This window comes from Ceratotherium simum, chromosome 2, assembly GCF_057802395.1.
Source record: "Ceratotherium simum simum isolate JZ-2026a chromosome 2, ASM5780239v1, whole genome shotgun sequence".
Lineage (NCBI taxonomy): Eukaryota > Metazoa > Chordata > Mammalia > Perissodactyla > Rhinocerotidae > Ceratotherium > Ceratotherium simum.
In genome coordinates, this window is record NC_141901.1 from 71403235 (window position 1) to 71416653 (window position 13419).

At 41.9% G+C, this 13419-nt stretch overlaps 1 protein-coding gene across 2 annotated transcripts in view; it reads left to right on the forward strand.

Moving 5' to 3' along the window:
• The first annotated feature begins 2451 nt into the window (after positions 1-2451).
• DIPK1A (divergent protein kinase domain 1A) overlaps positions 2452-13419 on the forward strand; it is a 108936-nt gene continuing 97968 nt past the window's right edge. For both annotated transcript variants that reach the window (XM_087447430.1, XM_087447436.1), the window contains exon 1: positions 2452-2599. In XM_087447430.1, coding sequence (XP_087303556.1) covers positions 2546-2599 — 54 coding nt within the window. In that variant the 5' untranslated portion in view covers positions 2452-2545. The remainder of the gene's footprint in view (positions 2600-13419) is intronic.

Genomic DNA, 13419 nt, shown 5'->3' on the forward strand with positions numbered 1-13419 from the left:
GACCTTTACTTCCTATGTCTCTGAGAAAATTGAAAAAAATCAGAACTTCCACAGATTCCTACCACCACTCCTACCCACCTGCCTGCCTCTTTCCACAGATGAACAATCTGTGCTCCTTTCTACAGATGATCCCTTCACTTGTGTGCTAGATTCCAAACTCTCTTTCCCTCTCAAGGATACTGCTCCAGCAATTCTCTCTTCTTGCTCCTACATTAATTTTTCTTTCTTTTCCAGATCATTCTCACACAAAAAAATTTCTCCCATTTTTTGTCAACCTACTTTTGACTCCACTTCCACCATCAGCTAATGTCCCATTTTTGGGGTCCCCTTTACAGCAGAACTTCTTAAAAGAATTGTCTATATCAGCCATTTCCAATTCCTCTCATTTTTTCTGAAACCCACTCCAAATAAGTTTTTCCCCTGTTGTTCTACTGAAATGTTACCAATGGCCTCCATGGTACTAAATCCAACGGTCAATTCTCAGTCCTCAGTCACAGATGAGCACTCACTCCCCCTTGATATACTATCTTCACTAGGCTTCCCGGCACCTCACTCATCGTTCATCGACTTCACTGGTTGCTCCTTCTCAGTCTCCTTTGCTGGCTCATCCACTTCTCCCGCCTTGAAGTTGCCAGGTTTCATCTTTGGTTCTCTTCTATTTACACTCATTCTCATGGTGATCTTGTCCAATCTCATAGCTTTAAATATCATCTAAATGCTGATCTCTCTTATATATCTCCAGCTCGAGCCACTCTCAACCCCAGAGTAGTATACACAACTGCCTACACAAGATCTCCACTTGAGTTTCCAATAGATATCCCAAATGTAACATGTCCAAAACTGAACTCCTGATCTTTCTCTTCAAACCTACTCCACTGTAACCTTCCTCATCTCCACTGATTTTTCTTTTTCTATATCCCCTATCGGCTTTATTAGCCTATTTAATTTTCTTATTTGTCATATTTATTATTTATTGCCTGTTGTCCCCACCCCCAAAATGTAATATTCACAAGTGCCAGGATTTTTGTCTATTTTGTTCATGTACATAACTCAATCAACTAGAACAATGTCTTGGTGCTCAATTAACATTTATTTATTGAATGAAGTAAAGAATGAATTAAACCAGTAGGATCCATTCTTCACTTACTCCGAAATTACTGAAGTTTCTTAACGTAACCTGAAAATCAATGAAAAATAAGTTTATCTGCCAGCAATAAAATACCACCCAGGTTTAAAACCTGTGTCTGTACGTGGGTTGGGGGCGGGGCGGACAGGAAGGTATCTCTTCAGAAACAGAAAGCACCAGAACAAGGCTTAGGTAAAAATCACAGTGAGTGAGTAAAGGTTTGGGGAAACCACTTGTCAAAGCAACAGGCCTGAATGAGTTCTAAATAGCTACCTAAGCTTTGTTGGCATCAGGTGAAAAGGTGGTACATGGAGTAAAAACGTAAAAAACGCACCTTCCTCCATTACAAGGGACTGGGATCAACAGCTGTTCTTCCACTAGGATGGCTCTTTTTACCCTTATTTGGACTTCACTGTCAAAAGAAAGACACCACACCCTGCGTTATGTACCCTTAACTGAGTAGCTGTGCCACGTCCCAGGTCTCCTGTCTTCAGGACTGTATTTAATTCAGTAATATATATTTTTTCTTTTGAATCAGGGTTCTGGGGTGGGGCCAGGAAAACTCTGAAGCTGTTTGAAAACAATACTAACTTAAAAAAATCAGAATTTTTTAAAAATACATTTTTTAAAAAGTTTAAGGCCGTTACAGGGGAGCTGGATTTGTGGGACACGCGGAGTTCAGCAGAGAGGAGCTCTGTCCGCCTTCGCTCGGCCGTGGGCGCAGAGCCCAGACCTCGGGGGATGCGCCCTTAGGCGTCTCGCGCTGCGGCAGACGCCCCCTTCCCGGGTCGCACCCGTCACAGCGCTCCAGGGAGAACGAGCCTGTCCCCAGGGAAGGAGCCTCAAGCTTCCCTTCAATTTCCATGCAACCAGCACAGACATGTCCGGACTGAAGGTGCAGAGTGCAAACGGAGCGTCAGTCCTGCGGGGCACGGTGGCGGGAAGCGCGGCGGGCGCAGCGGGGGAGCAGAAGGCTAGCTCGGTGCGGTCCGAGGGGTCAGCGGTCCTGCCCGCGCGGCGCACACCCTCGCCTGGCCCGCCCCTCCCCGCGCGGAGCGTGCGACACCCCGGCTTCCGCGGGGCCTCCTCCCTCCTCCGCACGCCTCCCCTTTAAGCGCAAGACGCAGTTGGATTTGTGTCGGCCGAGGCGAGGCGCGACTCCCCTTTATGGCGGAGTCGGCGGCAGCGGCTCTGACAGCCGCGGCGGCGGGGCGAGCAGAGCAGGAGGCCGGGCCTCGGGCCGCCGGCCGCCGTCACCGCAGCGGGGCCGGGGGGAGCGCAGTGCGCGCCGCGGCGGGGGCGGGGAGTGGGCGGGCCCGGCCGGGCTGGGGGCGGGGAGGCTGGGGCAGGCGGGGAGCCGGGTCGCCAGCGCTCGGGTCCGCCTCTGACTGCGGCGCGGCGGGGCGATGTGTGATTACCATGGCGAGGAGTCTCTGTCCGGGGGCCTGGCTAAGGAAACCCTATTACCTCCAGGTAGGCCGGCCGCGAGCCCCCCGCGCGCCCTCCCTCGCCGCGCGGGACTCGCCCGCCTCCTTCCTCCCTCCCTGGGTCGGCGCCCGCCCGAACCCCGCTGCCCCCTGCCGACCGGCACCTGGCGGCGCTCCCTCCCAGCCGCCCGGCGCCGCAGCCCCCACGGCGGCGCTGCCCGCGCCCCCCACGGCTGCCCCGGCGCCTCTCGCGCCCCGGCCGGCCCGGCTCGGGGGCCCGGGTCATCCCGCCCGGGCTCGCCCTCGCGCGCCTCGCATCCCGAGAGCCCGGAGACGTGACCTGGGTGCCACTCTGCTCCCCTAGCACACGGGGCTCGGCAGTCTGGGCTCGAGACGTGCCCTGTCTTCTCCCTGGTCCAGTGCTCTCCCCCCCCCATCCCCGGTGGGCCCCGCAGGTCGGCTGTTCTCGACTCTGTCCTGGGTCTTCAATCGGAAAGGTGGTGTGTCATTCCTCCATATTTTAGAAAATTATGGCAGTTTGTCACAGCAGTGTTTCCCCAAACCCGCGAGAAGCGACGTGTGCCTCGTACTGAGCCCCTTGGTCCGATCTTTCTATCACGCCCGGGATTTAAATGGGAGGTAGGGCTCGGAAGCCCGAGCGAGGTGGACGGGTATTTGCTTTTGAAAAGGGAAGGGGACGGTGTCGGATGCCGATCTCACGTACCCCAGCAATGCAAACGTAATTCTCAGTCATGTCATGTGTACTGTTCGCGTGTTAATTTTTCATGATTTCCCGTTCCACCCTCTGTGCCGCTGCCAGTCTGTGTCTTCGAACCCTACTACTGCCTTCATGTACTGTTGGTCACCAGGGGGACCTAGTAGACATCGTGAGTAGCGGAGCGCAAAGCCATCACCCCAATGGAAAAACAACTACAAATCAATGCCTCGCGTGGGTCAGCAGTGTAGTCTGCATTCAGAGGACAGTATTCCTCTGCCGCTTACGTTAAAAGGCTTAAAGGTATTGATAGATTATTTTCGGACGGGAATTCATGCTCAGCTGGTGCTTTTATAAATTATTTTAAAAGTTGAGAAGAAGCCATCATGGGGCAAGTAAATCTTATATTTTTGTTTGGAAATTGCATGTGTAAGTCATTACGTTGCAGAGTGATGTACTGCAAATTGGAAGCATGGTTTGACAACTCATGATATGAAGGGTGTGGGAGTAAAACTGAACGCCCTGAGTCTTTGTAGCAGCTCCACCCCTAGTAGTTGTGCCTTGAGCAGTAGTAGAGCAACCCAGTCTAGAATTCATCCCAGGCCAGGTACTTCTTTGTAACCCTATATGTGAGCAAAAAGATACATTTCCAGACTCTATTCCAAAAATACATTTATTGGGATATTTTAAATGTTTTTTTTTTTCCCTGAAACTGTCTAGCTGTTTTTAATTTTTTAGATTTTGTGGCAGGGTTTATTTTAGACTTTGATGCTTTTGACTCTAAATATTCTCCACAGATGTGGCTGTGACATTTTTTGGCACCATAGCACAAGAACTTTTAGATTAAGATTAGTTTTACAAATAGTTATGCGTCCGTTAATGGCAGACATTTGGTATTTCTGCCTTTCTGAATGTGCACATCATTATCTATTACCAAATTAAGGTAGACTCAGATTTTAAGCATTTCAAAAGGATTTGGGGGTATAGTGATATTTTAGTAGGCTATTTCTATATAAAATAATGATTAAATAGAAACTTTATCGATTATAGTATTATACTTGAGATAAATAAATTTAAAACTTGGGACCCCAGGGGACTGGTGTTTTAAACATTGTCTTGTAATTAGTATTTATTCTCTTTATGATTTTCTTTTTTTATAATTTTTATTTATTTATTTATTTTTTTCCCCCAAATCCCCAGTAGATAGTTGTATGTCATAGCTGCACATCCTTCTAGTTGCTGTATGTGGGACACGGCCTCAGCATGGCCAGAGAAGCAGTGCCTCGGTGCGCGCCCGGGATCCGAACCGGGCCGCCAGCAGCGGAGCGCACGCACTTAACCGCTAAGCCACGGGGCCGGCCCTCTTTATGATTTTCTTGTTAGTTGTTCCTCACCATACTGTTTCAATTTAATCAGTTAAAAATAAAAGGCCTTCAGATGACTCAAATTTCATACCTTCTTCCTTTCTCTATTGCCTAAATAACTCACCTTCTGTATTGTCTACTTCCTCTACCACTAGGTGCTTCAATCTCCAAATTGTTTGGGCAAAGTCAAAATAAAATATTTTCAGCTGAGACTGTTATACAGCTACTCAGTCTCTCAGCTGCTGAGGGTTGCATCAATCTATATAGTACTCCTTTTCCTTTTTTTTCTTTATTGTTTTGTTTTTCTTGAGAATAAAATCATGTTCTTTTAGGAACAGCATGAGAGCAGAGCTGAATTTTGTCCGTTTGTGCGTCTGGTTTAGTATGAAAAAGTTATGTAACTTTTTGGTTCCATAGTTTCCATATCATAAAGTGGAGATTGTAGTTCTTTGCTCACTACATCACATGAGTGTAGTGAGGATAAACTAGATGAAGTTAAATCTGTTTTGTGACACCTTTACTACATTTTTAGTAGAAAAGCATGTGAAGTTAAATAGTAAGTGCATATAGGTAAATATGTTGAATTCCTTTAACTAAAAGTTCCTGACCTTCTACCCCCTCCCACTTTTATTTATTGAGCATTTATTGACCTAGGTGCATGATATGACTTATTTTGTTAACTCAATCATTTACTTAATAAATATTTGTCAGATGCCTATCACATGCCAGGAACTATGTGAGGTGGTAGGGATTCTACAGGAGCTAAGCAAACACTTCTGCGGTCCTCGTGGAGCTTAAAGTCTAGTCAGGGAGACAAACATTAATCAAGTAATCTCAGAAATATATAATGAAAACAGTAAGTGCTATGAAGGAAAATGGAAGGAGCAAAAGACTGCCTGAGAGGAAGAGAACAGTATCTCTCTCTCTTTTAAAGGTGTTTTACTATAGAAATTTTTATACATACATAAAGCAGAGAAGAATAATGGACTCATGTACCTATCACCTGCCCTCAACAGTTATCAGTATTTTGTTTCATTTTCCCTCCCCCATATCTTCCTTCCAACTAAAGTGTTTTGAAGCAAATCTCAAATATCACATCATTTCATCCAAATACCTCAGGATGCATTTCTAACAGATAAGGATATTTTTAGACATAATCACAATACTATCATCACACCTAATAAAATTAATAACAATTCCTTATTTTTTCCCCACCCTCCTCCTAGATATGCATTACCCTGACAGGACTGACTAAATTCGATTTGCCATGGATTGGGCTTACTGTGATTTGAGAGGGTCTCTTGGCAAAAACGAAATAAAAAACTCTCCCCTTACCAGTTTGTTCATGCTGGAAATTCTTCATCCCAGGGAAACTAATTCTCGTTTCATGTTTTGGGAGAACGTCTTAGAAAATAAGTTGCTGGTTTAAGTAACATTTTCTTGTAAATGTATTATTTTAATTTAGAATGAGGATGTAATTAGTCAAGAGGTATAAAAGATCTTGTTTTGTTTGGGGGTAGGGGAAGGGGTGAAGAGTACAGAAGAAAATGGATTTCAAAGATGGAGAAGGAGAGATGAAGGGTGCAGCAAGAAGAGAGGGACGTTGCAGAGACTAGCTTTGTATACTTGCAGTTTTGCTATTTGTCTTCAACTGGGTGAGGTCAAAAAGCATTTATGTCTCGAGGTGTTCAGGCCTTAGAGCCTGCAAGTTCCTCTTCCTCCTGCAGTTTACAGGGAAAAATTTTAAGCAGTTGACTTAATTATAAAGGAGCTTCATTCCCAGCATTTTCGTTAATCCAGATATCACTGTGGTAATTGATAATGCTTTAGAAAACTGTAGTATTATGCAACTAATGATATATTTTCAGCTATAATATGGATTAAATAGGCACTTATGGGCTAATGTGGGGGCCTAATCACTGTTTATAGCTTTGTTTATGTAGCAAAAGAGATTCTACTGCTTGTGAAGAAAAGAATGGATGTGGTATATCCATACAGTAGAATATTATTCAACGATAAAGAGGTATGAGGAACTGACACATACTTTAACATGGATGTACCTTGAAAACATTAAATATATGAAAGAAGCCAATCACAAAAGACCACATATTATATGGTTCCCTTTGTATGAAGTGTCCAGAATAGGCAAATCTATAAAGATAGATTAGTTGTTGCCTAGGGCTGGGAGAGTTGGGGGGAAATGGGTATGAGGTTTCCTTTTGGCTAACAGAAATGTTCTAAAAATGATACTGGTGATGGTTGCGCAACTGTGAATATACCAAGAACCATTGAATTGTATACTTTAAATGAATAAATTGTATGGTATATGAATTATATCTCAATAAAACTGTTAAAAAAGAAAAAGGAACTGAGTCTATCCCATTGGTGCGGTCCTTCTCTCTGCTCCTTGTTGCACATTCTACCAATGCCAGCTTTTCTGCGCAGGGAATACTCCTTCCAGAGGAGAGGTAAGGCATGCCACTTGCCTGTGCAGCCTCTCTGTCAGCCAGGAGGGCTTGTGACCTGCCTGGAATAGATGGCCAGCAAACATTTACCTGCGCAACAAGCTTCTCATGGCAAGACACCGTTCCCAGAGCACGCTAATTTACGATTCCATCCCTTCCAGCTGTTTTGTTGAGAATAGTACTTCCTGGATTGACTAAATGTTGTGGCATATTGAACAGAGTAGAACCCTGCCTCTGAGATCAGAAGCTGTGGGTGTGTTAACCAGTTTAGACCATTTTTAGGCAGTGTTTTTCTTCCATGCACCATTATGGTGATACTGCTTGTAGCCTGCTGGGTGTGGTAACCCAGAATGACACCTGCGTTGTCTGGTTTTAGCAGTGTGTTTTCTACAAATTAGGATTGCCTTTGCTTAGGGTTTACTCATAGTCTGAGTGGGACTGATAACACAGCAGCCCTATAATTCTTTGGTTTTAGTTTTAAATGCCTTCTTCCTTCTCGCTATCATTAAGTCCTGAGGAATGAAAGTTAAGACAATTTAGGGTAATTCTCTATATTTAGTTTATACACATTTTCCATTCCAGTCATTCCACCTGCATGCCTTTTTGCATAAAAAAAAAAAAGACTCAATTCTGAAGTCTGAGATACTTAAGTACTTCTGAAGGTTTTCAAGCCCTTTAGATTGCAAAAGTTTTAAATTTCTTGAGGCATCCCTTTAGAAATGACTACTCTAGCAGTTTCAGTATGTGTTCACTGGGGCTGTCATGAATGAATGGATAGAAGGCATGTTCTAATTGGGGTGTTAGCACTTGTGTAACATTTCTGATACCTGGCTCTTGGGCTTGCATTAGTACTATTTTTCAGACATAATTGCATAGATGGTTTGGTTCTTTGTGACTTAATGTGGATATTTTGTGGGATTTAGTGCCGGATAGGGTTACTGATACAGATTAACTGGTAATAGTGACAATGTTGACAAATACTGTAGTAAGAGTAATATGGCTTTTTGCCCATTTTCAGCCTCCAGGATTATCCAGATAAATCTAAGGATAATTAGAGTAGGTGGTTGTTCCCTAGACCCCAGAGGCTATAGAGGGAGAAGGACTATGGGTGGTTGGTTCTCATCAGCTTTATTAGACCTGCTCTTCAGCGCTAAGCTTCTGCCTTTGCCTGACAGTAAATCTCCAGGACTGTGATTAGCTTTCTGAGACTGGTGCGTATACAGAGAGCGTGTGCATCTCGTGGTGTCTTACATTCAAGAATAGAACTATAATGCAGCCATTTGATATTACCATTAGTTGCTTTGCTGCCCTAGTTAGAAACTCAAAGAAATGGTGAATTCTGGGGCCAGCCTGGTGGCATAGTGGTTAAGTTCACATGCTCTGCTTGTGGCGCGGGGTTTGTGGGTTCCGATCCTGGACATGGACCTACATACCGCTTATCAAGCCGTGCTGTGGTGGCATCCCATATACAAAATAGAGGAGGATTGGCGCAGATGTTAGCTCAGGGACAATCTTCCTCAAGCAAAAAGAGGAAGATTGGCACCAGATGTTAGCTCAGGGCCAGTCTGCCTCACCAAAAAAAAAAAAAAAGGTGACTGTTCAGGCAGATTTCCTCCTCACCACACTTGCAGGTAGAAGCAGTAAAAGTATTTCTTTGTTGTTGTCTTCCCAGTGCCCCAGTCTTTCATCTTGATGGATTATAGTGTTGTTTTGTGTTCTCTATAGAAGTTTCCTTTTTTTAACAGTTAGGTACATTTTAATGTTTTCATTTCTTAAAGTTGCTTTTAAAAACAGTACTATACCATTCTGTTAAATACCGTCTTTTTACATTGTCTGATTGAAAAGATAAATGTCTCAAGTTTTTAATATATCTATTTCTAGACATTCAAATATTTTGCAAATAGTTTTCCTTTAAAACCTGTTAATATACAAAGTATATGAGTTTAGAAAAACCAGGATATTGTAATGTGAACATGTTTTAAAAACCCCGAATATTAGTGGATAAATTTTTCTTTGGAAATAAGTAGTTTTTTTTTTTTTTTTTTGGTTGACTGAGTATTTAATGAAATTAAATAATTATCTTTTTAGGTTTGATCATGGTATCGTGGTTATGTTTTTTTTTCTTTGGTTTTGTTTTTTTATTGTGGCCAAAAACACGTAACATAAAATTCACCATCTAACCATCTTTAAGAGTACAGTATAGTAGTGTTAACTCTGTGCACATTGTTGGCAACAGATCTCTAGAACTTTTTCATCTTGCAAAACTGAAATTCTGTGCCTATTGAACAACAACTCCCCATTTTGCCCTGCCCCTCAGCCCCTAGTAACTACATTCTACTCTCTGTTTCTGTGAGTTTGACTTTGTTTTTTTAGACTCCACATATAAGTGATATCATGCAGTATTTGTCTTTCTCTGTGGGGCTTATTTCACTTAGCGTAATGCCCTCCATGTTGTTGCAAATGACAGGATTTTTTTTTTAAGGCCTAATAATATTCTACTGTATATGTATATCACATTTTCTTTATCTGTTCATCAGTCAGTGGACATTTAGGTTGCTTCCACTTCTTGGCCATTGTGAATAATGCTGCAGTGAATATGGGAGTGCTATTATTTCTCTGAGATCCTGCTTTCAGTTCTTATTTATATATATATCAAGAAGTGAGATTGCTGGATCATAAGGTCACTCTATTTTTAATTTTTTGAGTAAACCTCTATACTGTTTTCCATAGCGGCTGCACCATTTTACATTCCTACCAACAACGCATGAGGGTTCCAGTATCTGCACATCCTCACCAGCACTTATTTTGGTTTTTTTTGATAGTGACCATCCTAACAGGTGTGAGGTGGTATCTCATTGTGGTTTTTATTTGCATTTCCCTGATGGTTAGTGATGTTGCGTCACATCTTTTCATGTGCTTGTTGGCTATGCTTTGGAGAAAGTTCCTTCTTATTGTTTCAGATTGATGTTTATTCAACAAGGTTATGGGTTGTTATAAACAGAGTTCCCCCTTATCTAAGAACAGAGTAATCATGTTTGAGGGTATTCTTGCAAGAGAGATTTATAACGTACTGACACCTTTCTGAATTAATTACTACATCCATTTCAGACATACACAGAGGCACAGACTAATAGATCTTAGAGCTGGGACTACACGTTTTACTCCCCGCCCCCAGTTGCTTGAAGATTAGAACTTGTTATTTATTTTAAATTTAAAGTATTGATTAACATGCCAACCTATGTACTCTTGATTGGATTCTGAATTTTAAAAAAAAAATTGAGGAAGGATTTCTTTGAAATAATTGGGAAATTTGAAAATGAATTTTACATTGGATAGCAAACTGAAATATTTAGGGTAAAAGGTATCATAAGTCTATAATTTGCTTTTAAATAGTTCAGGAAAATGTGTTTTCATGTACATATATAAAGAGCAAGGTTTCTTAACCTCAGCACTATTGACATTTTGGGCTGGATAATTCCTTCTTGTGTGGGGCTCTGCATGGTAGGATGTTTAGCAGCATCCTTGGCCTCTACTCACTAGATACCAGTAGCACCCCCCAGTAGTGACTATCAAAAATGTCTCCAGACATTGCCAAATGTCCTGGGAGGCAAAATTGTTCCCAGTTGAGAACGACTGTTACAGAGAAGGAGAAAGAGGGAGATGGAGAGATATTTATGTACGTTTAAAGAGAGTAAGAAAGCAAGCAAATGTAAGACAATGTTAACAGATGATGAATATAGGTATAAGGTGCCAGGGTATTCTTTGTACCATTCTTTTAAATTTTCTGTAGATTTAGACATTTTCAAAATAAAAGCTTGGGGGAAAGTAAATTAGACTGGGTTTCATAACAACGGAGTATGGCTGGAAATGTATGAGTTCTGTCCAAAGTTACATTAAGGGTCAAGAAAATGAGACTTGATAGAGCACATTTGAAGCACATTTAAAGAAAGTGTTAGTTTTCCAGTGGTCCTATAACAAATTACCAAAATTTGGCAGCTTAAAACAATCACCCATTTATTTGTACCCTTATCTCACAGTTCTGTAGGTTAGAAGTCTGGGCACAGTGTGGCCCAGCTGGTTCTCTGCTCCAGGTTTCACAAGGTTGAAAATTAAGGCGTCACTAGGGTTAGGTTTCTTTCTGCAGCTCTGGGAAGGAATTGGCTTCCAGGCTCTTTCAGGTTGTTGTCAGAATTCAGTTCCATGCGGTTGTAGGACTGAGGTCTTAATTTCCTTATTGGCTGTTGGCTAGGGATTGTTCTCAGCTTCTGTGGCTGCCTGCATACCTCAGTTCATAGCTCCCTTTCTCCTCTTCAAAGCCAGCAATAGTGGGTGGAGTCCTTCACATGAAGGACTCTTCTGCCTCAACTCTCTGTACCTTCCTACACCTTATCTCGCTGACTCTTCTACCTTCCTCTTCTGCTTTTAAGGGCTCATATGATTACAGAGGGTCCACCTCTGTAATCTAGGATAATATCTCTATTTTAAAGTCAGGTGATTAGTAACTTTAGGTCCAACTGCAAAGTCCCTTCACAGCAGTACTAGATTAGTGTTTGATTTAATAATGGGAGTGGGGGTGGGGGTGGGAATCTTGGGAAATATCTTTAGAATTCTGCCTACCACAGAAAGAATACAATTGAATTCTGACAGTTAAAAAAGTGAATCATTTCCTAAAATATTTTGTTTCTTTCCCATTACTATTAGGTTTAAAGAAGTTGCCATGGAAGAGACTTAAAAAAGAGTTATTATTGTATTTATCACTCCAGCAATTACTATGAGAGGAATCTTGGATATTTATTACAGGAAGGAAAACACAGATAGCTGCTGAACAATCACATGTGGAAATATTTGTTTTTACAATAGATACTATTCTTAAATATTTTGTACTCTTTATACAAACTAAAATAAGAGTGGGAAAATACCACTTTATGAAGTTTAAGAAAAGGTTCTTTAAAATGTAAACTATTTCTTTCTATTACTATAGTTAATTAAAATTGTTCTTCTTTACCCCTTAAAGAGAACAGTGCTTGGTTGTGTTTTAGTGTGCCAACTGACAACATTTTCAATCACGCTTGATCCACTAGAACTAAATTTGTTCCCAATGAAGAGCCTGTTTATTATCCTGGTCTTGTCCTTTATCCTGAGCATACTCAGGATATCCAAAATGATGCAGTATAGTACATACATTTTTTACCTATATTCAAAAATACTCTGTAACCACTCTAAGATATTGAACTCCAGTAGCTCACACTACCTGTCTCTTTTACATTCTCTTACTCGTCACTGTTACCGCCACCACCATCATATCATCTTCATCCTTGTCATCATAATTGAGGCCCTTGCCACTGCCATTTCTTCTATCTGTCCACCCCCTCTGCCTTCACTCATTTCTCTGTTCAGCCAGGATCCCATGATCTGTGATTTCAGCTGCTCTTTGCTCACTTACCACCTCCTTGCTTCTCTGACCTTCCTTCATTCTTGCCCTGATACTCCCACTTTTTCCTTTCAGTCTCATCTTCCTTTGCCCTCTGCTTTCCCCAGGACTCTAGCCTTCTTCCAGTTCTCATTTTGTACAGTCTTCTTGGGTAATCCACTATAACCCAAATACTGATGGGTCTCAACTCTGTATCACCAGCCCAGACCTCTCTCCCAGAACTTCCAATTTGCATTTCCAGCTGCTTATTTGATATCTACCTCTAAATAGCACTTCATGTTCAACATGTCCAAACCTAAACTTGCCCCCAACCCCAGACTTGCTTCTTTCCCTGTTTCAGTTAGTGATACCCTCCAATTACTCAAGAGAGAAATATACCCAGATCCTTCCAGATGCTCCCTCTTTCCTTACTCTCATGTTTAATCCTTCAGTAAGTCTTGTAGTGCATCGCCTAAATTACTTTTGATTGCATCATCTCTTTTTTTTTTAATACAGTGGTATCAAGTCTAGTCACCATGTTTAACATTAGATCCTCACATCTTATTCATCTTATAGCTGAAAGTTTGTACCCTTTACCAGCCTGCCCCTATTTCTCCCACCCCTCAGGTTCTGGCGACCATTTTCGTATTGTCTGTTTCTATGAGTTTGACTTTTTCTTTTAATTTTTAGATTCCACATATAGGTGATACCATTCAGTATTTGTCTTTCTGTCTGGCTTATTTCACTTAGCATAATGCCCTCAAGGTCTGTCCCTTTTGTTGCAAATGGTAGAATTTCCTTCTTTCTCATGGATGAATAGTATTCCATTGTATGTATATATATGTATATATACCACACCTTCTTTATCTATTCATCCATTGGTGTACACTTAGGACATATAGGTTGTTTCCA